The sequence below is a fragment of the Dermochelys coriacea genome, chromosome 1, assembly GCF_009764565.3.
Source record: "Dermochelys coriacea isolate rDerCor1 chromosome 1, rDerCor1.pri.v4, whole genome shotgun sequence".
NCBI classification, from domain to species: domain Eukaryota; kingdom Metazoa; phylum Chordata; order Testudines; family Dermochelyidae; genus Dermochelys; species Dermochelys coriacea.
Window position 1 is genome coordinate 219,056,779 of NC_050068.2, and position 27,494 is coordinate 219,084,272.

Consider the following 27,494-nt stretch of genomic DNA (forward strand, 5'->3'; position numbering starts at 1 on the left):
GTGTTTGGGCTGGCGGGGAGAGGTGCCTCTCCCTGGAGTGGCGCCTCTCCCTGGAGTGGCAGATTTGGGGCTGGGGGAGAGGCATCTCTCCCCGCTGCAGCCCTGAGCCCCTGCACGGGGCTTAATAAGCGGTAGCGCAGCTTAGAGGGAACTCAGATCTTGTGTTCTTTATTGGCATAAGTAATGATATGGATTTCCCTCTTCTGAAAGTGTGTGCTTATGATCACTAAGCCAGACAAGTCGGTAGGGCGATTTCCTCCCCCCCCCCGCCTGCTACCCCCCCATAAGTTTCTGGTTCTAATGTCATGGTCTCCATGGACTATTTCATATCCAGCCTTTGCAGTTATTTTAGATCTGTTCTGATAATTATCTTCTTGTTGGACGGTATGTTTCCAATAAGGCACAACAACTCATCAAAAAAACTCCTCTTACCTGTGATGCATAGTCACTCACTATATGGATGTTACCTCTTCCCAGCACATTTTAACACATCATTTGGCCCAAACTTCTGGTAACCTCTATCATATGACTCTGCAAGGTTTCATCCAGAATAACTCCAACACTGTTTCGGGGCGGGGGGGATGTTGGAATTCCCTGAGTAGTAGATTTTGTAATCTTCCTCCAGCACCTTGGCATTTCAACCTTTCCATTTGGTCTCTTGTACACATTTACTCTTCTTCTCTTTAGGATCTCAGATAGCTCCTCCTTCTTCCAATCAGTGTGTGTGTCTGCCTCCACATCTGAGCTTACTCCGCTTACTCACTTGCTTCTTTACCTTCAGCGGCCCTTGCACAGTTACAACAGTCAGGTAAGCATGTTATACATTGTTTGCGGGGAACGCCCTACCCCTCTGGAATAGTTGTGACATGGCCACCAGTTCACAGGATTATTATCTGTTGGATGGGCTTTACAGGTTGGCTGTTCAAATTGGACTTTCCCCTCTCCTGAGTGAGCTGCCTGCCAAAGCTGACAAGCCCCACCTGCCCCAGCAAGACTTATTTTAAGACATTCTTTATTTGGCTTGACATCCTCATCATAGGGCCTAAGTGGTCTTTTATAGTGGTCTCTACACCACCAACTACTTCATCCCACCTTACTAAGAGATGCTTACAGTTGGTCTGCAACTGCTTTATTGAATATTCGCAGCTGTCCAGCATATCTGCAGGAAGTTCCCCTATCCACCACCCAGGGATGTACCTTATTGGAGTTGGTCACTTCTACACAAAAGAGCTGCAAGTCTAATATAAATGCCTCAGACAGAGAGGGGCTGGAGGTATTTGAATAGGAGAGCCAGCTGTTTGAGTGTAAGGGAGACAGGTCTCAATCTCAGAAACAGAACCCACTCTCCAAGCAAAAAAAGGTTTGATGTCTGGTTTCATCTGAGAAACAGAGGTGGGTGGAGGAGATATGTGACTAGATCCCTGGGTGATCCCTGCAGCACTGGATTCTTCACCCCCAGATGCAGGCTCTTGGACAGAGTACTGCTTCTCTTCCCCTGCCTTTTAATTCTCTTCTCACCAAGTCCTTCATTTTTCCTCTTCTGAGAGCTGACATTTCCAGGAGGCAGAGGTAAAGAGGAAGGCGCAGACCCTTTAAGGCATTTAGGCACCTAACTCCCATTGATTAGGAGTTAGGTGCCTAAATACTTTTGAGGATCTGGGCCAAAATGGGCAAGCTGAGGCTTATGTACCAGCATTGACTAAGGTTGGCATGCCTCCTTTTTTCCTGGTTGGTGGAGCTATAACTGCACCACTGCTGTTGGTCATTGCTGTTGCCAGTAAGAAAGCAATATATATATTTGACCAGCAATGCGGTGGATGCATTTGTCTGCACCCACACATCATTGCTAGCACGGTATGTTATAAAACAATGGCCTGGGGAATAACATCATGTCTCCCGCTAGTGCCTGGATCTGATGACTATAACAGCTTATTAATTTCCCCCGGCACCGTTCTCCATGGGCAGTGGGTCTAAAAGGCCAGGGGACGCTAAGCCGCCACCTTTGGAGGGTGCCCTGGCCGTGCTCCGCCCCGAGGTCCTGCTCCCACTTGTCCTCTTCCCCTTCAAGGCCCCTTCCTCCCTCTGCCTCTTCCCATCCCTGCTCTGCCTGCATGGGGCCCTCGGGGGAGGGGGTGAAGAGGCATGTGCGAGTGGTGAGCGGCCGGAGGGTGGGGGCAAGCAGGGCCAGGGGTGAAGCGTGGGCAGGGCTTCGGCAAGGAGGCTGAGTGGGGATGAGCCTTGGGCGGGGCCACGGTCTGGGCGTGCCCAGCCTCCCCAAATGGAGGATTCGCATGCCACCCATGCAGTTCTCCTGGAGACCAAGTGACACATGAGGTTTTAGTCCTGAAGATTCCTAGTTTGATTCTAGCTGAAGACCACAGTATTCATACGTAATATACGCTACCAAGGTTCATTATGGGTGGGATTTTCAAAAGCACACACCACTGACCTGTTGCTGATCCAGTGAAAATCAATGGGAGTTTCAACACTGATTTCAGGGCTAGGATAGCACTGAATGCTTTAAAGAATCCCGCCCCTATCTATACATATGTCCAGAGCTAATATGTTCTTTTTTTCAAACTGATGCTCTTAACTTTCTCACACTAGTGGTTTATATTCCCCCAGTTTTTAAACCTATCTAAATTTCCACTTGACCTACAGGAAAAGGAAGACACAACTTTAAAGAATAAAGGCTGTGACAGTGTCTTTCAAGAGATTTTGCTTTAAACAAAAAACTCTATTCATTAAAAAAGAAGCTGCTGCTAGTCAATGTCTGGGACAGGGGTAGACCGCCTTCAAATAGGCCTGGGGTGTATTCTGCTCATGCTGGTGACCCCGAATATCTGTGTTGCCTTCACAGCATGTCTAGTTAGTGTTGCAGCTTGCTCTTAGGTGAAGGGGCTAAAAGGAACGTTGCTGGAGATGTGTGTGCACTCGAATGAAGAAAATTCATCTCCAGGTTTTGCAGACTAAAGTTACTGGTACAGAAGTTACAAAATTTGCAGTCATAGGGAAGGATCATGGAACTGTTGGGCTGAAAGGACCTCAAAAGGTCATCTAGTCCATTTGCCCATGCAGATGCAGGGCCAAGTATACCTAGGCCATCCCTGACAGGTGTTTTTCTAGAATATTACAAAAAACCTCCAATGCCAGAGATTCCACAACCTCCTTAAGTAATCTGTTCTAGTGCTTAACTATCCTGATAGTTAAAAGATTTTCCAAATATGTAATCTAAATCTCCTTTGCTGAAAATTAAATTGATTACTTCCTGTCCTACTCTCAGTGAACATGGAGAAAAAAATGGTCCATAACTGTTGTCCTTCAAGATGTGTTGCTCATTTCCTTTCCATGTTAGGTATGCACGCGCTGCATGCACCATTGTCGGAGATTTTTCCCTTGTGCCAGTATACAGGGCACTGCAGGCCCTTCACCTTCTCTGTTCCTTCTTGCTGGCTAACTTCAACAGGTGGGTCATGGAATGGACATGAGCAACATATCTTGAAGAACAACAGTTACGGAAATGTTAGTAACTGTTTTTCTTGTTCAAGTGCTTGCTTATGTCTATTCCACATTAGGGGACTCAGAAACAGTACATCAGGAAGTGGGCTCAGAGTTCATGGACATGTAGATTGCAACAGTGCTCTCCCAAAACTGGTGTCATCTCGAGCCGGTTGGGTGACAGCATAGTGGGAGAAGAAGGTATGCACTGATGACCAAGTTGTGGCTCTGAAGATGTCTTGGATCAGGACCTGGGCCAGAAACACTGCTGAAGAGGCCTGAGCTCTCGTGGAATGAGGAGTCAAGACAGCAGGAGGTGGAACATTCACCTGTTCATAGCATGCCCGAATACAGGGGGTTATCCAGGATAAGATTATCTGGGCTGAAACCGGTAGGCCTTTCATCCTCTCTGCTACTGCCACAGAGTTGCCTGGATGCTGTTTGTCTTGACCAATGCCCTTGAAACATTTAGTAAATGACATGTTCAAGGATATCCTGGACCAATACACGATTATCTACCACGATTACATGCTGGAATTTTCTGAGAATCCAGAGCAGCACTACCATCATGTTGGGTGTGTCCTGGGGAGGCTACGGAAGCATGGGTTGTATGCCAAACTGAAAAAGTACACCTTTGAACAGGCCACCATTGAATTGTTGGGGACATCATCTCCCCAGAGGGAATCCAGATGGATCCACAGAAGGTGGCAGCCATCCATAACTGGACAACACCCTGGACTCTCTGGGAACTTCAGTGGCTCCTGGGCTTTGTGAATTTTTACAGGAGCTTCATTGCCAACTTCTCCCGATGAATAACTCCTCTGACCTCCCTCCTCTGCAAAGCCATGTAATTCACTTGGTCACCTGAAGCCCAGCTCGCTTTTGATTAGCTAAAGGCCACCTTCATTTTAAGGAACTGTTCGCCATAAAAAAAGGCCTTTGCAGAATGGCGTCACCACCTGGAGGGGGCTCGGCGCTCAGTACAGGTCTTCACCAATCATAAGAACCTCAAGTACCTCCGCAAAGCCCGAGTGTTGAACCAGAGGCAGCTAAGGTGTGCCTTGTTTTTTTCTTGGTTTGAGTTCACAATTACCTACCACCCAGGAAAGCAAAATTGGAAAGCCAATGCTCTATCATGGAAGGGATAATATTACTGGGGAAGTGAAGAACTGACTTCTGAACACCCCCACCTCTTCAGGCCCGGTAACTTTGCCAGAGCCACAATCCTGCGAGACCCGCTTTCTCTCATCTGGTCCTCCCCAAAGAAAGACCCGCTGGCCCAAGGGACACTGCTCCTGCCATTGGGGGCTAAGAGGTACCATTCCATGACAGATGGGGGTAATGTACTTAAACAAACACATATATGTGCTCCATGGTGCCCCTGACTGGAGGTGCTTCATCTGTGCCATGATGCTCCATTAGTGGGTCACTTTGGCCACTGAAAGATCTCTCACCTGGTTGCCCATTTTTTCTGGCAGCCCTGCATGCTGGTCAAGGCCCAAGAATATGTGGATTCCTGCAAGTGCTGTGCATGTACCAAGACACTCTGAACCCGACCTAAGCCAGACTCTGTATAGGTGCCTCCCACCTGTATAGGATATGTTAGACGCATCCAATTTTCTTGGAAAGAAAACGTTTGGGGTTTGTTTGTTTTTTGCTAGACTCTAAAAATCTATTGTCATTTTACTGTAATTTCTTTTTTCTGGAGACCACTCGAGTCAATATTCAGTGTGAAATACTTTCATTCTTGGTTCCAAATGAAAAGAATCATGCTGATTTATGGTGCAATTCCTTGTCACTTATGGAATCTGGAGGATTTCCAGGACAAGCTGTAATAACCCGGATTCTTCCTTTCTCTTTTCCATTCATTATAGTGCCCATATTGGAAGGGGACTGTGCAGTTGTTTAGCTGGCATTAGGAATACATCCTCCCATCTCTGCCAATAAGGAGTAATCAGAAATACTTTCCTTAACACGGCTGCTAAAATGACTAGAGATGGGGCAGGACCACACACCATTTCCTGGGGTGTATTGCGAGACACCAGCAGTACCTATTAGTAACCACTGAACGAGGGGAACAAACAAGCCTATTTCCCATTGTGACTTGAACAAGAGATGTCCACACCCAAAATCATTTCTATATCACACGTGCTGGGATCAGTTCCATAAATTCTGGGAAGACTCCTGCATATTTAACACCACAGAATCAGTAATATCTTGTGTTGAACAAAGAACTGAAGGAAAAAAATTTCTCCCAGGTGTCCCTACTTAGTAGCCACAGGCCTCTATATAGCAACAGATACTAAATTAGCTGTTCCAGGATTACATGGAATTTCTGATATTTCCCCTGACATCTACAAATATCTCAGATCTAAGGCAGACCTAAAACTTCCTGTCTTTTTTTTCTCTACTGAGTCTCCAGCTTGTGAAATATAAAAGGAAAGCTTTACTAGACCTCTGAGCAGAAAAGTACTTGTAGTTCTGCTATAAGAATCTGAGAGAAATGGAGTCTAACACCAATTTTTCAGAAGGGAGAAAACATTTTTAAAGGGAGCAGCATTGTCTAGTGGTTAAAACACAAGACAGAGAGACAGAAAATCATGCCTTATAGTGATTGACTCAAGGAACTCGATCTAGTTAGCTTAAGAGTATTAAGGGGTGACCTGATCACAGCCTACAATTACCTACATAGAAAACACATATTTGATAATGGGCGTCTCAATTTAACAGACAGAGGTATAATATTAACCAGTAGCTTGAAGCTGAACCTAGACACATTCAGACTGAAAATAAGGCGTGGATTTTTAACAAGGAGGGTCATTAACCACTGAAACAATTTATAGAGGGTTTTGGTAGATCTTCATCACCAGAAATTTGAAAATCGAGATTGGATTGGTTTTATTTTTTAATGATATGCTCCAGTTCAAAAGGAACTCTTTTAGGGAAGTTCTACGGCCTGTGTTATACAGGAGGTCAGACTAGAGGATCACAATGGTCCCCTTCTGGTCTTGAAATATATGCATCCATGAAAAAACAAAAGTCTGGGTTCTTTTGTCAGTGAGTCAGTGATTTACGGTGTGACCTTGGGGCAAGTTGTGAGGAAAAAGGTAAATTAAGAGGATAAAAGAATATTGCGGCCTCATTTCTACTAGAGCTGATCCCAGACAGCTTTCTTATTTTTTAAGATAATACAGCTACTTGACACTTGAATAGTGTAAACGGGTGCTATCCCTAGAGGTCTGAAATGATCTGTTATTCTCTCTCTGTTTCACTTAATTGTTCTGTTCACAGAGAGGGCTGGGGGAGCTTGTTTTCCAAACAAACTTTCCCATCCAGAGACAGGAAACATGTTGACCAAGGAATCTCCCATCCACCAAAATGATATTTTGTTCAAGACTGCCATCCATCCATCCAAATACATGGAGACTGAAGGAACTGTCTGTCATATTGACCTGTTCTCTGCTAGTCACCCATACATGCTGTTTTCATAGAGAAATATCTGCTACTGTATCTGCTCACTCTTTTAAAAAAACCCAAAACCTGAAAGTGGTTTAAGCCGGCCTCAAAAGCCACTCAGTCAGAAAAATTCTGTTCTAAGGTCACTGCCTGATTTATCATTTAATAAAACAAAAAACAAGAAAAACCAGGCAAATGCTGTTAGAAGAAACTATGGGCCAGAGCAGTATTAGAAGAAGCCTATGTTGCATCAGCCAGAAGTCCCAAATTTGAAATCCTTGTATCTCCTATTTATGCCAAGCACAGCTGTAGATATCAGCTATTAGACTAAGATCACACTGTTTAGAAAAGTGAGCTTTACATGTAAATCCAGATGATCTCGTGTGTAAGTGAAACCACAGCACTGGTTCCAAGGAACAAATGACAGAAAAGCACACTCAGGCCTTGTATACGCTAGACTTATTTTCCTCAAATTTCCTGCCGCTGCTGCTGTCAGCAGTTCAGCTTCACCAGTGGTAATGCGAAGTGCAGACAATATGCTGGTGCTGCTGGGATTCCAATCAACTGTGTCAAAGACCTGCTTTGACCATGGAAGATGGCACATTGGTTAAAACACTGGCTGGTCTACACTAGTGCTTCGCTAGTACAGCTATAGAGATGGTAGGGAATTTTAGTCAAGAAGGTACCCCTTAGATTGGAGGGTCTAGTGAGTTGGAAAAATATCCCAGCATTTGATGTGCTCGTGGGACTTACCTGAAGGCAAGCTACTCCTATGCCAACAGCTCCCATAATCAAAAGGTGATCTGCCAGGAACTGTTCCAGTTTTGTAATGCATCCTCCCTGCAAGCAAAATCATTGTGTTTACTATGAGGGATAATTCAACGATGTTGACAAGATTTAATCCCCATTTCCTCCCTCTCATACAGAGCTTTTATAGTTGTTACAGACAGGAAATAAAAGCTCATTAGTATGTATAGAGTTACAGCCTATAGCCTTAAAATCAACAGGAATGACAATGGGGGGAAAATTCTACAGTGACAGTAAAGCCAGGGAGGGTCAGTTCTGTTTGTTGTGATGGTTTTTAACTCTGCAGATGGTCAACAGCATGCCCAAACTTGAATCCCCTTTGTAAGTCTTGGTATTGGGATTTGCAGATTGTTAGCTGCCTAGTGGTCACAGCATCCTGGTGACTCAATGTGTGCTTTATAGGGAGTTTATTATTTTGTATGGCACTGCGTGTGTTTTGTGCTGTTAAAGAATAATCACATGCTAGGCTCTGAGCAAAGCATCTGTGTGTGTTACAGGTTTGACACTTACCAGGCAGAGATGGATTTACAGTAATACACAGGGAGCTCTGGCACAGGGCCCCCCGATGACAGGGGGCCCCAGGTCCAGGCAGCTGCAGGGGCAGAAGCCTGGTCCTGCTGGCTCCTGCTGCAGGCTCCCCACCCGCTGGCAGCCAAGCTCCCCGGCTCTTCCCCACCTCCTCCCCTGAGCATGCCACATTCCTGCCCCCCTGTCCCTCCCAGCGCTTTCCCCACCACCAAACCGCTGTTTGCCAGCACTCAGGTCACTCCAGGAGGGAGTGGGAGGAGCGGGGCTGCAGTGCACTCGGGGGAGGAGGTGGGGAAGAGGTAGGGACAGGGCCTTGGGGCAGGGGTGGGGGCAGGGGCAGGAGCAGGGGCAGGGGCAGGGGCGGGGCAGGGCGGAGCAAAGGCAGGGCCCTCACATTCCCCTTAAACATACACCCCCCCCAACCCCCTGCCGTGAGAGTACCTCCATGACCCCAGCCCCCTGCCCTGACTTCTGTACCCCCTTCACACACACCCCAACCCCCCCAGACTCCTGCACCCCCGACACATACCCAGCCTCCCCACACCCTCGCACCAAACTGGAGCTGCCCCAGGTAAGCGCTCCACACCCTGAGCCCCCTCCCGCACCCTAACTCCTGGCCAGACCCTGCACTCCACCCCCCAGCCTACTCCTGCACCCTAACTCTCTCACAGACCCTGCACCCCCAGCCCTGAACCCCCTCCCATACCCTGCACCCCAACTTTTTTTCCCTTTTTTTTTTATATAAAGTGTTCTTATCCAAAGAACTTTACAATAGTTAGCTAACGGTACAAACAATATTTGGAAAGATCATTAAATGATTTGCCAAGATCCCCAGCAATTTTCAAGTGGTCTGGGGAAAAATAAGTTAGACTACAAAAACAATCAAGGTATCTCACTTTATTTTCATTTACTTCCTATTACTTATAGGAAGAGGGTGAAGAAAAAAAATGAAAAATGGGGACAGGGAGGAGATAAGAGAGCATGTTCTTTTTCTTGGCTGGGTCCCAAGGAGGGGCCCCAAAAATGAAGCTGAGCACAGGGTCCAACTAACTCTAAATCCACCACTGTCACCAGGGGCATCCTGAGGGAGCTAAATGGCTCACGTCTTAGTGGGTGTCTAGGAGAGGGTGTTCCTAAGCTATGGGGGAGTCTGAAGGGTCATTACTGGGTTCAGCAGGGCAGCAGCTGGACAGCAGGTTCCAGCTTTCAGGAAGGGGTCCTAGACAGAGGGTCTTCACCCTGAGAATGTGCCTAGGAATTTCAAGAGTGGGGCAGTGGCTGGGCTCTGTTCAGGCTCCAGATTTAAAATGCTTGGGGAGCCAGCAGTTGAGTTCCCTACAGCAGTCTCAGAGTGGGGGTGGGGGGCTCAACTGAGATTTTTGACAGATTGGTATAGATACTAGAAAAAGGGTAGGTAGTCCACGGAAGCACAGGTATCTGTTTGAGGTGACAACAGCCTGGAGCGAATGTGTGGAAAACCCCACCCATGATCTCCACCAGAGAACTAAGCACTGACAAGAATCTCAGGGGAGGCACAATGCTACAGAAAGAAGGATGTAAAACCCCAGTGAAGCCATTTTTTCCTTGTTTACAGGTCATAGGCTTTTGCTGCCTTTCCACCAGGGAAGGGCAAAATATTGTCATTTACTCTTTTTAGCAACGTGTCACAAATCTGCTCACTTTTCCCTACAACATCTCTGCATGATTATTGAATACAAATATTGCAGGCATATATGCATGTCATGAACTTGTTCCAAATACTGTAACTGGGGCAAACATATTTTCATTCCACACTGGATGTCATTTTCACTATTTAAAATGGTCAGAATGGACAGCTTCTTGCTAAATCTAAGATGCTAGCGGTTGCCAGATAGAGCTACCATTTGGTTGGAACTCTCCCTGCGCTGGAGATTACGCTATTTTGTACCTTCAAACACACTTTCTTGTTAGTGAAGTTCCAGTAAGCTTATTTGGAACATCTACTGCAAGCAGCGATATGGAATTCTATGCTAGTAACAACAGAACAAAGGCTGAGAGCTGAATGTTCCCGAGCAACTGTGCAATAATAAAAACTGGAATGGCAGAGCTCATTTACAGCATACATACTGGAGAGAAAAAGAGAAAAATGACTGCATAAAAATGGCACTTTCCTAATTAACAGATCTCCTCTCCGTGTATATTTAGAATAATTTTTCACTCAAATCAGCAGCTGTTAGGAATTTACTACAGTTTTATTTGCATTAGTTCTGCACAACCAACACAGCTTGGAGAGAAGGAGCGGGAGTCTATTCTTCCCCAGCAACTCAATTCCAATTAGTGACACCCATGTAACCCCCCTGAAGCTAATGGATTTGCACTGGTGTCGTTGAGGGTATGCTTTGACCTGCAGAACCTTTATTTATTAGTAGTTGTACTGAGATAGCACCTACGGTACCCAGGCATGGCCCAGGACTCCACTGTGCTAGGCATTGTACAAAGTCCCTGCCCTGAGGTGCTTATAATCTACTTGTTCACATAAGAGACTTGATGCTTCTCTCACTTTCAATAGTGTAAATCAGGAGTAACTCCATTGAACTCAATGGAGTTATACCAGTTTAAGAGGAGCAGAACAGTCAAGCATAGCACAGGCAGTGGCATGGAAAGCGTTCCACACTTCTGCCCACCAGTGTGCCTCAGTCCCCTCACCATACAGGCCCCCTGGCTTTCTGTTTTACCTATGGTTATTTCATTCAACAGCATTGTGTAAATCACAATGATATCAATGCTGTTTTGAGGTTAGAGTAATCTCTAATACTTTTGGAATGTCTGTGTTACATAGAAACTCTCTTTTTTAGACTGCATGAAATTAAACTAGTAACTAGTCACAAATCACAGAATATTGGGGGTTCAAGTGAATTTTAATAGGTCCTCTGTCTACCCCCCTGCACTGTGGCACCTTGATTTTATTTTCCCTAACACATTCTTATTAGAAAAATCTCAATGGCACACATGCAAAGAACAGAGAATAATCTGTACACTTCAAAGTACAGTTTCACTCTGAAATGTGACTCTAATAATGGCATTGGGGGCAGGAGGGAGAGAGGTTTCAATATTATTGCCGGTCAGACTCCTGCTTAGTCATGCAAGTAAAAAGCTGTTAGCCCTTCAAACTCCACCTGGGCTCTGAGAGGCAAGCTGGACACGTTCATTCACACAAATCAGCAACTGTAACAGAGTCAATCCAACCCTTTTCACTAGCATTATATTCACTGTAGAGGTGACCTGAAAAGGAAAAGAAGGTTGGTCTGTTGCCTTTTTGGCTTCATTATAATGCAGAGAGAAGGCCTGAAAGGATTTAGATATGTTTGTTGTTTAAATGAGTAATGCAGGTCTTGTCTATCAAATTTATCATAGAAGACTCTGTGGATGCCTGAAGACCAAGTAGAATTAAGGCATTAAGGACACTAAGGATGTGAAACCTAAGCGCTTCAGCAGAGAAGTGATTTTTTACTCAAGCTGTTTTGTTCATTTTAAATTCATTTAACTCAAATGCCTGAAAAACAGTTGAGAGAAAAGTTCTCTTTGGTAAAGATTTAATATACCCACCCTATTGATTAAAGGCTGAGATAGCACCCAACCTACCAAGCCAATTCTCTGATTCCTTGAAGAAGCCCTCCAGCAAGAAACAGGGGAGAGCAGATTTGATGTTCCTGATATTTCTGAGACAAAAAATTAGCAGAAATAGCCCCTTTCTATTTATATGTTTTTGTAAAAACCCATGAGTCCTTCTTTATACATCACAGTGAACTGAAACACAGGCACATGTAATGTGAATGACTGACAACTGCTGTGATACCAAATCTAGAACTGACTCCATCTCTATGATTGGGTGGGGCAGTCTTAAAGCAGCTTCTGGACAGAGGGTGGTACAAACTAATGAGAACTGAATTTTGATTGGCCAACTCTCCCCCACCCAGAGAAGCACATCCATTACGGTAACTTTTTAAAGTGCTTATCTGTCAGTGTCAACCAATAAGCTAAGGACTCCCATTTTTTCTCCTCCAGTGTTTGGAAATGGGTTTTCATCCGTTAGTTCTGGAAGCAATAAACTGAATGTGTATTAAAAGGAATGTTTATAAAGTGACACTGTACTTTGTAGAAAGAAAAGGAGTACGTGTGGCACCTTAGAGACTAACAAATTTATTAGAGCATAAGCTTTCGTGAGCTACAGCTCACTTCATCGGATGCATTTGGTGGAAAAAACAGAGGAGAGATTTATATACACACACACAGAGAACATGAAACAATGAGTTTATCATACACACTGTAAGGAGAGTGATCACTTAAGATAAGCCATCACCAACAGCAGGGGGGGGAAGGAGGAAAACCTTTCATGGTGACAAGCAGGTAGGCTAATTCCAGCAGTTAACAAGAATATCAGAGGAACAGTGGGGGGTGGGGTGGGAGGGAGAAATACCATGGGGAAATAGTTTTACTTTGTGTAATGACTCATCCATTCCCAGTCTCTATTCAAGCCTAAGTTAATTGTATCCAGTTTGCAAATTAATTCCAATTCAGCAGTCTCTCGTTGGAGTCTGTTTTTGAAGCTTTTTTGTTGAAGTATAGCCACTCTTAGGTCTGTGATCGAGTGACCAGAGAGATTGAAGTGTTCTCCAACTGGTTTTTGAATGTTATAATTCTTGACGTCTGATTTGTGTCCATTCATTCTTTTACGTAGAGACTGTCCAGTTTGGCCAATGTACATGGCAGAGGGGCATTGCTGGCACATGATGGCATATATCACATTGGTAGATGCGCAGGTGAACGAGCCTCTGATAGTGTGGCTGATGTGATTAGGCCCTATGATGGTATCCCCTGAATAGATATGTGGACAGAGTTGGCAACGGGCTTTGTTGCAAGGATAGGTTCCTGGGTTAGTGGTTCTGTTGTGTGGTGTGTGGTTGCTGGTGAGTATTTGCTTCAGATTGGGGGGCTGTCTGTAAGCAAGGACTGGTCTGTCTCCCAAGATCTGAGAGAGCGATGGCTCGTCCTTCAGGATAGGTTGTAGATCCTTGATGATGCGTTGGAGGGGTTTTAGTTGGGGGCTGAAGGTGATGGCTAGTGGCGTTCTGTTGTTTTCTTTGTTGGGCCTGTCCTGTAGTAGGTGACTTCTGGGTACTCTTCTGGCTCTGTCAATCTGTTTCTTCACTTCAGCAGGTGGGTATTGTAGTTGTAGGAATGCATGATAGAGATCTTGTAGGTGTTTGTCTCTGTCTGAGGGGTTGGAGCAAATGCGGTTATATCGTAGCGCTTGGCTGTAGACAATGGATCGAGTGGTATGATCTGGATGAAAGCTAGAGGCATGTAGGTAGGAATAGCGGTCAGTAGGTTTCCGATATAGGGTGGTGTTTATGTGACCATCGCTTATTAGCACCGTAGTGTCCAGGAAGTGGATCTCTTGTGTGGACTGGTCCAGGCTGAGGTTGATGGTGGGATGGAAATTGTTGAAATCATGGTGGAATTCCTCAAGAGCTTCTTTTCCATGGGTCCAGATGATGAAGATGTCATCAATGTAGCGCAAGTAGAGTAGGGGCATTAGGGAACGAGAGCTGAGGAAGCGTTGTTCTAAGTCAGCCATAAAAATGTTGGCATACTGTGGGGCCATGTGGGTACCCATCGCAGTACTGTATTTTTCTGTTGCCACTTGTAATGCAAAACCAATACAAAATATTTATACACAAGGAGACAAAATATATGATCAGTGCATTACACTGAAGCAGAGAAAATCTTAGGAAGAATGATGCCTTCAGAATTTTAAAGGGCTTCTGAGCAAAGAATCAAGTTTTAAAATTAGTTTCTGCTGTTGGATGTAACACACACTGTGCCAAAAGAAACCAGCAATGTGAAACAGAGAGTGCTTCTGGTGTTAAAAGAAAGAGAGAAACCCTACCCCAGGAGGTAGTTATGTAATTTTCGTTGCTTCCGTCAATGCAAAGTACAGCAGGGACTTTAAAAAAAACAAACCCCCAAAGCAGCCTACACTTTAATACTTTCAAGTCCTTTATTGCCTCTCTCATGTTTATCATTAAACAACTGCAAATATTGGCACTGAATTTAAGATCAGTTGAATTTCAAGCCTGCAAGCAAAGACTGAAGCATGAATATCTCTGAACATCTGGCCAACATTCATAAAAAGACTTCTAAGGAGATACTTTAAAAAGATCTGTAGCTAGGTTTCTTTAATATCACTTTAAGAAGCCTGAGTCAGATCCACAAGGAGGTTTCTTGGTACTTGTTCATTTGGTAGTCAGTGCTGTTTAGCTGGGGAGGGTGTGTGGACTAGTGGGCAGAGCGCAGGACTAGGAGCGAGACCTCTTTCCCAAAATTTTCAAACCCATGTGCCTAAAGTTAGACTCCTAAATCCATGCTTAGAATCCTAAATATAAAGTGGCCTTATTTTCACAATTAAGGTAATGAGAGATGCAAGTGCTAAGCATGCCTGAAAATCAGGACATTTTTATTTGGGAGCCTAAATATGGATTTGGGAGTCCAACATTATGCTCTATCCCTGCCTCCTCAACTGACACACTGAGTGGCACTGGGGAAAGCCACTGATCCTGATCATGCCATCTATTCTCCATCTCTAAAAAGTGTTGAATCATGCCTGGAAAAATCTTTCAGCTAATGTAAGCAGCTTTCTCTGGGAAGTAGGGAGGAGGTAGGCCATCAATTGCTGCTGGATTTGAGCTTTTATTAAGAAAACAAGTTTCTACCCCTTACAGTTTTGATGATAACCTATAACCCAATGCAGCATGGTCTTCATTGGTTCATTGACAGACAGCCCCAGTGTCTCTCCTGCTGCTCACCACTGAGTGAAAGGAACATGACTGGTCAGATTCACAGCAGCTGTTTGAGACTCCTGTGGGCAGAACTAACAAAAAGCCTGACCATTTCACGCTGCGGCTTGGCTAAGCTACAGGCAGCAACAGAGGCAGGGACTGGAGTTACATCTGAGGCAAGTTGAAAGGGGGGGGGGGAGATTATGTGCTAAAAGCAGGAAGGGGAGAGCAGTATAGACCCAACTCAGCAGTGAGGAGGTTCTGAGGACAGGACGACAGAAGAACAGGCACAGAGAATTGCATCTCTCTCCTTGCAGATAGGAGCTCCAAATTTAGCAGACTTCTACTAGGTAGAGGCTGATGGAGCCCTGTAGAAGATTCCTTAACCTGCTAGCAGGAATCCAAGCACCCTCCCCCTATCTAGCAACTACAGGGATAAGCGTCTCACCAGGATGTCATCCCTGGATTTTGTTAGTGGCGTCTCTCCCATACCCAGCTTTCGGATCGGCCCCTTGCCTGTAGGTTTAATTTTTTAGCTAGTAGGTAATCAGTACATTTTCCAGTTCCTGGGGACAATAATGGATGGGAAGTGGCATCTCCATCATTAAGTTTGCTACCACCTGCCATTATAAAATCCAGTTTTTGTCCCCTCCCTCCCATCAGAATGGCTTGGGAAATGGGTTTGGCCTGAAAATGGCCAGATTTACTCTGAAAGCAAAGACAAACATTGGTACAAAGTTTGAATGAAATCCAACACAACATTTGAGATACAGTTCAGTAACAAAGGTCCCCAGTTTAAAATGTTGACTTGTTTCCTGTTTCTTTTCTTTCCTCCGATGTGAAAAGAAGCAATTTACTGTTTCTTCAAAGCTCCTTGAGAACTCATGCACCAGCAATATGAAAAGAAAATGGATTGTTAGTTACAATTTTTGTTGCAGCCGTGGGTCAAATTGTGCCCCGGGCCAAATTCTGCCCCCATTGATGGGAATGGGACTTTTTTCCTCCACTGAGCAGGACCATGTACTATGTCCAGAATTGTCAACAGTGGCCGCTGATTGTGGTTGCCTCCCCTTTGGGTATGCAGATTGAAATGCCCTGGACCTACTATAGCAGACCTTTTATCTATCATCTCTTGATCTCTATAAACTGTTATTTCCCTATTAGCCTTAATTTGATGTGACAATTTGGGGGATTTATCTGTGCTACTTGTGAACTCCAGTTTATGCTATGTCATTGTTATGGAACTGTTGTACCATGGAATAACTATATGCAGATGCGGAATCCACTATTTGCCGACAAGGACTGTATCACTACAATGGTGAATTGTTAGCGGTTAATGGCCACCTAATCAGGTGGAAGCACCTTGAGACAATGGGTTAGCTCAAGCTTTCCTCTTCCTTGTCTGCAGGGAGCTGACACTGGACGAGTGGAAAACACCAGCAGCAGAACAAAGGAACCACATGTTGGTAGGGAGATACATAAACTCAAGAGACTCACTGAGACAGGAATAGGAAGTTTTGGGCAAAAAAGAGAAGAAATGGGCAGGCTTTTGTAGAGGGGGTGGGATAGGAAGACCTGATCTACACTGCTGACCAGCAAAGGTCCGAGAGACAAAGCTTGGTAAAGAAAGCTCCATGTTTTTGAAGAGAAGTCATACAGCTGCAGGCAAAGAATCCTGGGCATCCTAAGGACTTTGACAAAGCCCAAAGAACTCTCCAAAGTGGCAAGAAACTGAGACAGGGAATTGCGTACAGGAGCATGTATTATTTTGTCTAGATATGTGTATCCCCCATGTTGTTAAGTAAAGAGCCATGGTGTTTTAGAATCCTGTGCAAGTCTGTCTGTGCGCCCCTGAAGAAGTAAACTGTACAACCAGAGCACCCACATATCTGGAGTTCTGGAAGAGGTGTATTTAAGCTACAAGAGAGTCTGAGCGGGTCAACACTGGCCCAAGGGTTAGGCAGTTGGACCACAGGGTCTCAGCTCTCAGAAGGGGGTGCTAGGCAGAGGATCTGCAACCTACAAGTATGTCTAGAGATTCTAAGTCTTGGACAATGCCTGGACTCTGTTCAGACTATGGAGGCTTAAAGCAGATGGGTTCCAGTGAGGGGCATCACCTCACAGCAGGATGGTGAGTGTCCAAGAGGGAAGCTCAACTAGATATGTGACACTTTTAAAAGAAAATATTAAAATATCGAAATCAAGATTGCAAAGATAGGAAATAAAATTCTCAACAATCCAAAGGTGAGGGTTAAGATTGTGATAAATGCATACTGTAGTTGTTAAGAATAATGTGTTTATTACGTGGGCAATGTAAGATTTATGAGGCCCTTAGCTATGCTTTTAGGTGCTCTAGTTCTGTAAGTGGTGTGGCAGGTATGTACTACACATTGTTGACAGTCAGCAACATTAGCTCATTTAAAACCCATTTTTAGTGTTTTAGAATAATTAAATTATTTAGAGATGCTCCAAGATTCCATTAATTGCTGTTTGCAATTCAATTTGAGATCTTCGGATGGAAGTTGTGGTAAGCTTTAAGGGCTGAGCTTCCCAAGATGGAGTGTGGGTGAGGTGCTGTGAAGCTCTTGTGTTATGCACAGCCAGATGGAACCAGTCACAGAATAAAGCAGATCTTTTGCAAACACCTGAAGCACTGAACATAACAGGGTACCAGAAGTATACAAGGACTAAGAAATACCCCGTGTAAAGAATGGAGCACTTAAAAGCCCCATCAGAGTGAAATTCCTTCAAAATGTGGGAAACAACTGGAAAAGGTTTACACAATGCTTCCCTCTGAATCTGCAAAGCAATGGATGCTAGCAAAAGAGAAAACTGTCAGAAAGTAGCTATTGTCAGAAATGAGGGTGTCTCTGAAGCACTTTATGTGTTTAACAGTTTTCAGTTAACTCAGGCAGAGGAGGTTAATTATGAAATTGTATTACAGAAATGTGTGGAGTACTGCACTCCACTGAAAAATGAATCACATGAGAGAGAGAGGTTTTTATGCAGTGGTGTAGCTTTGTTAGTCCCAGGATATAAGAGAGACAAGGTGGGTGAGATAATATCTTTTATTGGACCAACTTCTGTTGGTGAGAGAGACAAATCTTCCAGAAGAAGAGCTCTGTGTAAGTTTGAAAGCTTGTCTGTCTCATCAACAGAAACTAGTCCAATAAAAGATATTACCTCACCCACCTTGTCTCTCAAGAGATGTTTTTAAACAGTAGTGTAGAACAAAGGTAAAACCATAGAAGACTTTGTAACCGATCTAAGGCTGAAGAGCCAATCTTGCAATTTCTTGAGGGGTGGAGGATGGGGTCTGAGCCCCTGAATAAAAAAATAAAACAAACAAATTGCGACTGGGATCTAGAACAAAAAAAAAAAACTCAGAGAGACTATTGGGAAATCCAGAATTAACCCTTGACAAAACAACTGGAATTGACCAACCAACAGAAGTCACCCAAACTGGAATGAAGCTTATAGAGCATGGATGTAGAGATTTGACACTACAGACGTGATAGAGAATCCAAAATACCACAAGAAAAGTGACCTGAGGCAGAAAGGCACATGGCACACAAGTCAGAATCAAGCAAAAATAGCACATGGAGCTGCACATTCTGTGACATTTACCAAAAGTCAGGACAATGCCTGACATATAGGAAAAGATGCAAGAAATGTAATGCATTACATCACTTTGCAAGAACCAGCAGTGTGTGCACCCACTAGTTCATGTGAATTCATCTTTAGAGTGATGGACAACACTGCAGCAGCAGATGAATGGACTGCCAGCTTGCAAGCAAACGGGACGTATATTAATTTTAAGTTGGACACTGGTGCACAAGCCAAAGCATTTCCAGAAACAGTGATATTAACACTGTACAAAAGCCACTGGTATTGGAGAGTAAATGGATAAAATTCAGGGATTATAGTGGTGAGTTTATCCCCACTAAAGGCATGTGAACTAGATGTACAGGTAAATAAGTTCGAAAAGTTGCAATTTGTAATAATACCAGGGAAAAGAGTACCTGTTACTGAGTTAAAAGCATGTCAAATGCTTGGTCTCTTCAAGAGGGAGCACTCTGAGAGATAGAGAAACAAAACAATTGAGGAAGAGTTTGAGGAGGACTTCCAGAGGACAGAGAAGCTCTCAGCAGAGTACAGAATAAACCTGAAAAAGCCCAACTATCCAACAATTCACATCCCTAGGAAAGTTTCGCTTGCCTTAGGGCAGAGGTTAAAATAGGAGCTGGATTGGTTCGTTGCTCTGGGAATCATAGAACAAGTAGAGGAACCAACAGGGGTATGCTCATTGGTCACTGTAGAAAAATCAACAACAAACCTTCACTTATGTACAAACCCAAAAGAATTAAATAATTACATGAAAAGGGAATTTTCCCCACTACCTACAAGGGGAGAATTTTTGGAGGAGACGACTGGTGCCAAATATTTTTCATTGCTTGACATATCAGCAGGATTCTGGCAAGTGCCCTTAGAAAAACAGCATATTTGTGCACTATCAGCACCTGGTTGGGGAGACATTGTTTCTACAGACTGCTATTTGGGTTATATTCAGCATTCAAAGTGTTTCACTGGAAAATATAGCATGATTTTGATGGTCTAGAGGTTTACATAGATAATATTTTGATCTGGGGAAAAACAGTAGAAGAACAAGACCAGAGGCCCTCAGCAGTTCTGGAAAGAACCAGAGCAGCTGGCCTAAAGCTAAACAAAAAAACAGTTTGTAAATAGTTTGTAAACAAAAAAAAACCGTTACCTACCTTTTGTAACTGTTGTTCTTTTGAGATGTGTTGCTCATGTCCATTCCATTGTAGATGTGCGTGCCCCCATGTGCACAGTCGTCGGAGACTTTTGCCTTAGGGAGTGCCGCACTCATGGCATGGTATATCAGAAGCCGCTGTACCTGCGTCCTCTCAGTTCCTTCCTGCTGACAACTCCGACAGAGGGGCAGGAGGGCAGGTAATGGAATGGACACAAGCAACACATCTTGAAGAACAACAGTTATGAAAGGTAGGTAACCATTTTTTCTTCTTCCAGTGCTTGCTCACGTCACTTCCATTCTAGGTGACTCACAAGCAGAATCCTTTGAGGTGGGCTCGGAGTGCACAGCTTTGCAGATTGGAGCACTGCTCTGCCGAAACCCAGCATCATCTCAAGCCTGCTGGGTCAGCGCATAATGTGAAGCGAACGTGTGGACAGACGACCAAGTCACAGTCCGACAAATTTCTTGGATCAGCACTTAAGTGCGGAAGGCTGCCAAGGAAGGTTGCGCCCTAGTTGAGTAAGCCGTCATGACTGCTGGTGGGGGCACCTTCGCCAGCTCGTAGCAGTAGTGGACGCAGGCCATTTTTGATCCAGGACGGGAGTCTCTGGGCTGACACCGTGCAATCTTTCATCCTGTCAGCAACAGCCACGAACAACTGCGTTGACTTATGGAACAGCTTTGTTCTATCAATGTAGAAGGCCAGTGCCCGCCTGACATCCAGGGTATGCAGCCTGCGCTCTTCATCCATTGCATGAGGTTTCAGACATAGGACCGATAAGAAAATATCTTGGCCCATGTGGAATTGGGAAATGACCTTGGGCAGAAAGGCCGGGTGAGGATTCAGTTGGACCTTGTCCTTATAGAAGACCATATAAGGGGGCTCTGACCTGAGCGTCTTGATCTCAGACACCCGACGGGCCAAAGTTATAGCGACCAAGAAGGTGCCCTTCCAGGAGCAAAGAAAAAGGGAGCAGGACGCCAAGCCTCAAAGGGAGGGCCCATAAGCTTTGACAGCATGAGATTGAGGTCCCAAGGTGGGACCGGGTCCCTGACATGCGGGTAAAGGTGCTTCAGCCCTTTCAGGAACCATGCCATCATGGGATGGGCGCAGACCGACCTGCCTTGAAATAGAGGGTGGAACATGGAAATGGCTGCCAGGTGAACTTTGACCAAAAACAACAACAAGTCCTGGAGCTTGAGGTGGAGCAGATAGTCCAGGATGTCCTGCAGCGAGGCCTCCTCTGTATAAATGAGCTGATCCGAGGCCCAACATGTGAAGCATTTCCACTTCGCCACATAGGCAGCCCTGGTGGAGGGTTTTCTCATGCTCACAGAACTCACTGGACACCAGGAGCACTACTGCTTCTCCCCGCTCAGCCATGCAGCAGCCAGGCTGTCAAGTAAAGCGCCGTGAGGTCTGGGTGTAGCAGGCTGCTGTGGTTCTGGGACAGCAGACCTGGTCGAAGAGGTAGCTGCAGTGGGGTGGCTGCTGACAGGCTCAGCAGCATGCCAAACCAGGGTTGCAAAGGCCACTCTGGGGCAACAAGGATGATCATTGTGTTGTCTTGCTTCACCTTGAGCAGGACCCTGTGGATTAATGGCACCGGCAGAAAGGCGTACATCAACGCTCCCAACCACGGAATCAAGAAGGTGCCTGACAAGGAGCCCTGGTCCCTGCCCAGTGGAGAGCAGAACTTGTGGCACTTCCTGCTCTTCCAAGATGTGAACAGGTCTGCCTAGAGAGTCCCCCACTGGCAGAAGATTAAACTGGCCACTTCTGGATGGAGCGACCACTCATGGCGAGACGAGAAGGACCTGCTGAGGCGATCTGCCAGGACGTTCCTAGTTCCAGGCAGAAGGGCCACTACCAGGAAGACGATGTGCTGTACAAAGAAGTCACAGAAGCTGAGAGCATCCTGACAAAGGGTCGAGGACCCGGCACCGTCCTGCCTGTTGATGTAATACATCGTGGCCGTATTGTCCGTCAGGACCTGTACCACTTTGTCCTTCAGATGGGGTAAGAAAGCCTGGCAAGCCAGATGAACCTCTCCGAGTTCCCTGACTTGATGTGCAGGGCTTGGTCATGTTGCAGCCAAGGCCTTTGGGTGTTGAGCTCGCCAGGTGGGCCCTCCACCCTGTATCAGACACTTCCGAGACCAGGGTGAGCGAAGGGGACGGGGTCACGAAGGGAACCCCTCACAGCATCCGTTCGAGGTCCTGCCACCAGTCCAAAGACTGTAGGACATGGCTCAGCACCGTGACCACTCAGTCCAGGGGGTGCCTGCTGGGAATGTAACTGAGGCCAGTCACGTTTGCAGGGGCCTCATATGGAGTGGGGCATGGCTGACCATAGCTGTACATGCAGCCATGTGGCCCAGTCACAGGCATGTATGGGCCGTAGTGGGCCCTTATGCGGGAGATTAAGTCCGCCCTGGCCTGAAACCGTGCCTCTGGAAGGAAGGCCTTAGCTTGCGTGGAGTTGAGAACTATCCCTATAAACTCTATGTGTTGCACTGGTGTTAACGTGGACTTCTCCACGTTTATCAACAGGCACAGGCTGAAAAAGGTGGAGCAAACCAGACTGAAGTTTCTTTGCATCCACTCCAGAGACCTGACTTTGATGAGCCCAGTCATCGAGATACGGGAACAGGTGGACCCCACACCGCCTAAGGTAAGCTGCTACTGGCGCCATGCACTTGGTGAACACCCTTTGGGCTGACGATAGGCCAAAAGGGAGCACCGTGAACTAGAAATGCCATCCTACCACTATAAAACGGAGGAAATGCCTGTGTCCTGGGAATATGGAAACATGGAAATATGCGTCCTTCAGGTCGAGAGCGGCGTACCAGTCTCCCAGATCCAGGGAAGCGATGATGGAGGCCAGGAAAACCGGGTGGAGCCTCATCTTCTTGAGAGACTTGTTGAGGCGATGCAGGTCCAGAATGGGTCTGACCCTCAGGGTGTTTAGAGGGCCCAGGCTGTGCAGGTGAGTGGTCAGAATAGGGGTGACGCTGACTGAAGCTAATGTCCCTTCTTCTTACAGAACCTTGGTGGGGCTGCCAAGGTCTTGGCGGCGGGGCGGCCGGAAGGGCTTCCAAGCAGGCTGCAGCGTATGTATGCGCAGCGAACGAAGGGTGGCGTGGTGTCTGTCTGCTCAGAGAAGAGACCAACCCTGAGGTCTTGGACTGAAGTCTGCAGCTCCTGCGAGAGGCCTGCCATTTGTAGCCACGAGCTATGCCTCATCACCACTGCCTACGCGACTACCCGAGCCATAGAGTCTGCCGCATCTCAGGCCATTTGCAGGGAGCACCTGGCTGCCACTGTGCCGACCTCAACCAGGGTGCCAAACCCCTGGGCCAACCCTTGTGGGTGTGACTCCTGGAACTTGAGGAAGATATCCCACAAAGTTGTACCTTCCCAGGAGAGCAGTGGTTTGCCACCTGGAACTGTAGGCTGGCAGTTGAATACATCTTTCTCCCAAAGAGATCCAGGCTTTTGGCCTCTTTATTCTTGGGAGTGGAGGAGGTATGGAGCTGTTTTGTCCTTTTCATTGGCTGCGGAGACGACTAACGAGCCTGGAGGCGGATGGGTGTATAAAAGCTTGAACCCTTTAGCTAGGACAAAGTATTTTTTCCTCCACCCTTTTGGAAGTGTGAGGGATGGACGAGGAGGTTTGCCAAAGGGCCTTGGCAATCTTTAAGACACCTTTGTGGACTGGCAAGGCGAGGCGGGCCGGGGTGGAAGCGGAGAGGACATTGAACAATGAGTCCGTCTGCTCGGCCATGTCCTCTACCTCTAAGCCCAGATTGTCCGCCACTCTCTGGAGCAGAATCTGATGCTCCTTAAAGTCATTGGGAAGGCTAGCCCTCAAAGTCCTGCCACTGCCTTGTCTGGAGATGAAGAGGATGCCAGGGTTACTGGATGGGGATCCGTGGCTTCTTCCCCCCAAGGGGAGGGAGGTTTCGGGGTGGGTAGTGCTTCCTCCACCTCAGCCTTCAAGCGGTCGGCATGCACCGAGCCCAGTGCCATTGGGATCACCAGTGCCGCCCACACTGCTGGCACCATGTGGGACACTGGTGCCATCTGTTGTTTCACCAAGGCAGCTGCCGAAGATTGCTGGGAAGGGGGCATAGCCATTACTGGCATTCCCCACAAGCTCCAATAAGGCCACTGGGCTGGCCACTGTCCCTGGTGCCACAGCTGCCATGTTGTGGCTGATGCAATGTTGGGACCCGAGTCATGCCGGTGGGATCTAGGTGAGGGGCTAAACCAGGCCTCTAAGCCAGAGCAATCCCCTTCTGGTGACCATGGAGGAGCCATCAACACCTGGGTGCATCTGCTGACAGTCGCTGTCGGGGACCGGTGACCGGAGTGAGACAATCGATGACGGTATCGATGCGAACAGTAGCGACATGTAGGAGACTGGGGCCTGGATGGGGATTGTTCTCACGTGGCAGGCGATAGGGAACGGTGATACAATGTAGGAAGACGAGCGGAGGTACTACGGACACCGAAGCCGGTCTCTAGGCGAACCTCATTGAGGTAGCAGTGACCGCGAGCACAGCAGCTCCGGGGATTTGCGCTGCAGGGGAGAGAAGCTGTTTCCCCTCGTAGGATTGACTGCGCTCTGCAACTCCCCCCGAGGCCATAGCAGCTGGCTTGCCATCATGGGGAGTCTTTGCCGCTTCCTGTTGCCCCAGCTGCGCCGCCAATACCAGCGGAGGTCTCTGCTCCCTTCAAGCCAGGGAGGCCTCGGAAGGCGCCGGTGCCGATGGGGGCTTGGGTCCCGAACCGCTTGAGTCAGTGATGGAATTTTCAAGGGGCTCAGAGTTTCCGCCAGAAAGGTGTGCCCTCACGGCTCCAGGAGGGCCAGGCAGGCCGAACCAGGTCCCTTGCCCGAAGGCCCTTGGGCCTTTTTGCCTGGTACTGGGGAGCCGTACTTCTGGGCCTTCTTCTTAGGCACCAGGAAATTCTAACGGTGCCGGGCGGAGTCTGTTGCCGGAGGTGCACTACACACCAATGCCGAGGTACTTGCTGACTCCTGGCGGGAAGGCTTGGACGCCAGGCAAAGGACTGACTCCATGAGAAGAGCTTGGAGTCTAATATTCTGCTTCTTTCTGAGCTTGTGGCCGAAAGTTCTTAGAAATATGGCACTTCTCCTTGATGTGTGATTCACCCGAGCATTTGAGACAGCTGTGGGGATCACTAACAGGCATAGGCCTGCTATAGTCTGTGCAAGGTTTGAACCCAGGGGACTGGGGCATCACTCACCTGGGGCAAAGTCCCACTAAGACAGGGGCGGGCAAACTACGGCCCGTGGGCCACATCTGGCCCATCAGACCTGGAGCCTGCACCCCGAGCCCACCCCACCCCTCTCTGGAGCAGAGTCTGATGCTCCTTAAAGTCATCGGAAGGGCTAGCCCTCTAAGTCCTGCCACTGCCTCCTCTGGAGATGAAGAGGATGCCAGGGTTACTGGACGGGGATCTGTGGCCCAACCCTCTGCCCCCAACCCTGATCCCTCTCCTCCCTCTGAACCCCTCAGTTTCAGCCTGGAGCCCCCTCCTGCACCCCAAACCCCTCATCCCCAGAGCCCTCACCCCTCCACACACCAACCCGAAGCCCCCTTCTGCACCCTGAACTCCTCATTTCTGGCCCCATCCCAGAGCCTGCACCACTACCCGGAGCCCTCACCCCCTGCTGCACTCCTACCCCCACTTTCATGAGCATTCATACAATTTACATAGCCCGCCATACAATTTACATACCCCGATGTGGCCCTCAGGCCAAAAAGTTTGCCAACCCCTGCACGAGGAACTCTAACTATCAACTAACTACAAAGAAACAATTAAAACTATTTCATAGAATCATAGAATATCAGGGTTGGAAGGGACCTCAGGAGGTCATCTAGTCCAACCCCCTGCTCAAAGCAGGATCAATCCTCAACTAAATCATCCCAGCCAGGGCTTTGTCAAGCCTGACCTTAAAAACTGCTAAAGAAGGAGATTCCACAACCTCCCTAGGTAACCCATTCCCCTGCTTAACCACCCACCTAGTGAAAATGTTTTTCCTAATATCCAACCTAAACCTCCCCCACTGCAACATGAGACCATTACTCCTTGTTCTGTCATCTGCTACCACTGAGAACAATCTGGATCCATCCTCTTTGGAACCTGCTTTCAGGTAGTTGAAAGCAGCTATCAAATCCCCCCTCACTCTTCTCTTCTGCAGACTAAATAATCCCAGTCCCCTCAGCCTCTCCTCATAAATCCCCTCATCATTTTTGTTTCCCTCTGCTGGATGTTTTCCAATTTTTCCACATTCTTCTTGTAGTATGGGGCTCAAAACTGGACACAGTACTCCAGATGAGGCCTCACCAATGCCGAACAGAGGGGAATGATCACGTCCCTCGATCTGCTGGCAATGCTCCTACCTATACAGCCTAAAATGCTGTTAGCCTTCTTGGCAACAAGGGCATACTGTTGATTCATATCCAGCTTCTCGTCCACTGTAACCTCTAGGTCCTTTTCTGCAGAACTGCTGCCTAGCCAGTGGTCCCTAGTCTGTAGCAGTGCATGGGATTCATCCATCCTAAGTGCAGGACTCTTGTTGAACCTCATCAAATTTATTTTGGCCCAATCCTCTAATTTGTCTAGGGCCCTCTGTATCCTATCCCTACCCTCCAGCATATCTACCTCTCCTCCCAGTTTAGTGTCATCTGCAAACTTGCTGAGGGTGCAATCCCCACCATCCTCCAGATCATTAATAAAGATATTGAACAAAACCAGCCCCAGGCCTGACCCTTGGGGCATCCTGCCTGATACCGGCTGCCAACTAGACATGGAGCCATTGATCACTACCCTTTGAGCCTGATGATCTAGCCAGCTTTCTATCTACCTTATAGTCCATTCATCCAGCCCACACTTCTTTAACTTGCTGGCAAGAATACTGTGGGAGACCGTAATAAAAGCTTTGCTAAAGTCAAGGAATAACACGTCCACTGCTTTCCCCTCATCCACAGAGCCAGTTATCTCGTCATAGAAGGCAATTAGGTTTGTCAGGCACGACTTGCCCTTGGTGAATCTATGCTGACTCTTCCTGATCACTTTCCTCTCCTCTAAATGCTTCAGAATGGATTCCTTGAGGACCTGCTCCATGATTTTTCCAGGGACCGAGGTGAGGCAGCCTGGCTTGTACTTCCCTGGATCCTCCTTCTTCCCTTTTTTAAAGAAGGTCACTACATTAGCCTTCTTCCAGTCATCCGGGAGCTCCCCCAATTGCCATGAGTTTTCAAAGATAATGGCCAATAGCCCTGCAATCACATCCACCTTTAGCACCCTCGTATGCAGTGCATCCGGCCCCATGGACTTGTGCTCGTCCAACTTTTCTAAATAGTCCTGAACCACTTCTTTCTTCACAGAAGGCTGGTCACCTCCTCCCCATACTGTGCTGCCCAGTGCAGTAGTCTGGGAGCTGACCTTGTTTGTGAAGACAGAGGCAAAAAAAGCATTGAGTACCTTAGCTTTTTCCACATCCTCTGTCACTAGGTTGCCTCCCCCATTCAGTAAGGGTCCCACACTTTCCCTGACCTTCTTCTTGTTGCTAACAT

General features: G+C 46.9%; 1 protein-coding gene across 5 annotated transcripts in view; it reads right to left on the minus strand.

Annotated features, from left to right (window-relative positions):
- Positions 1-27,494, minus strand: part of TSPAN11 (tetraspanin 11) — a 168,881-nt gene that overhangs the window by 34,759 nt on the left and 106,628 nt on the right. For all 5 annotated transcript variants that reach the window (XM_043514580.1, XM_038388169.2, XM_038388168.2 and 2 more), the window contains one exon: positions 7,708-7,794. In XM_043514580.1, coding sequence (XP_043370515.1) covers positions 7,708-7,794 — 87 coding nt within the window. The remainder of the gene's footprint in view (positions 1-7,707; positions 7,795-27,494) is intronic.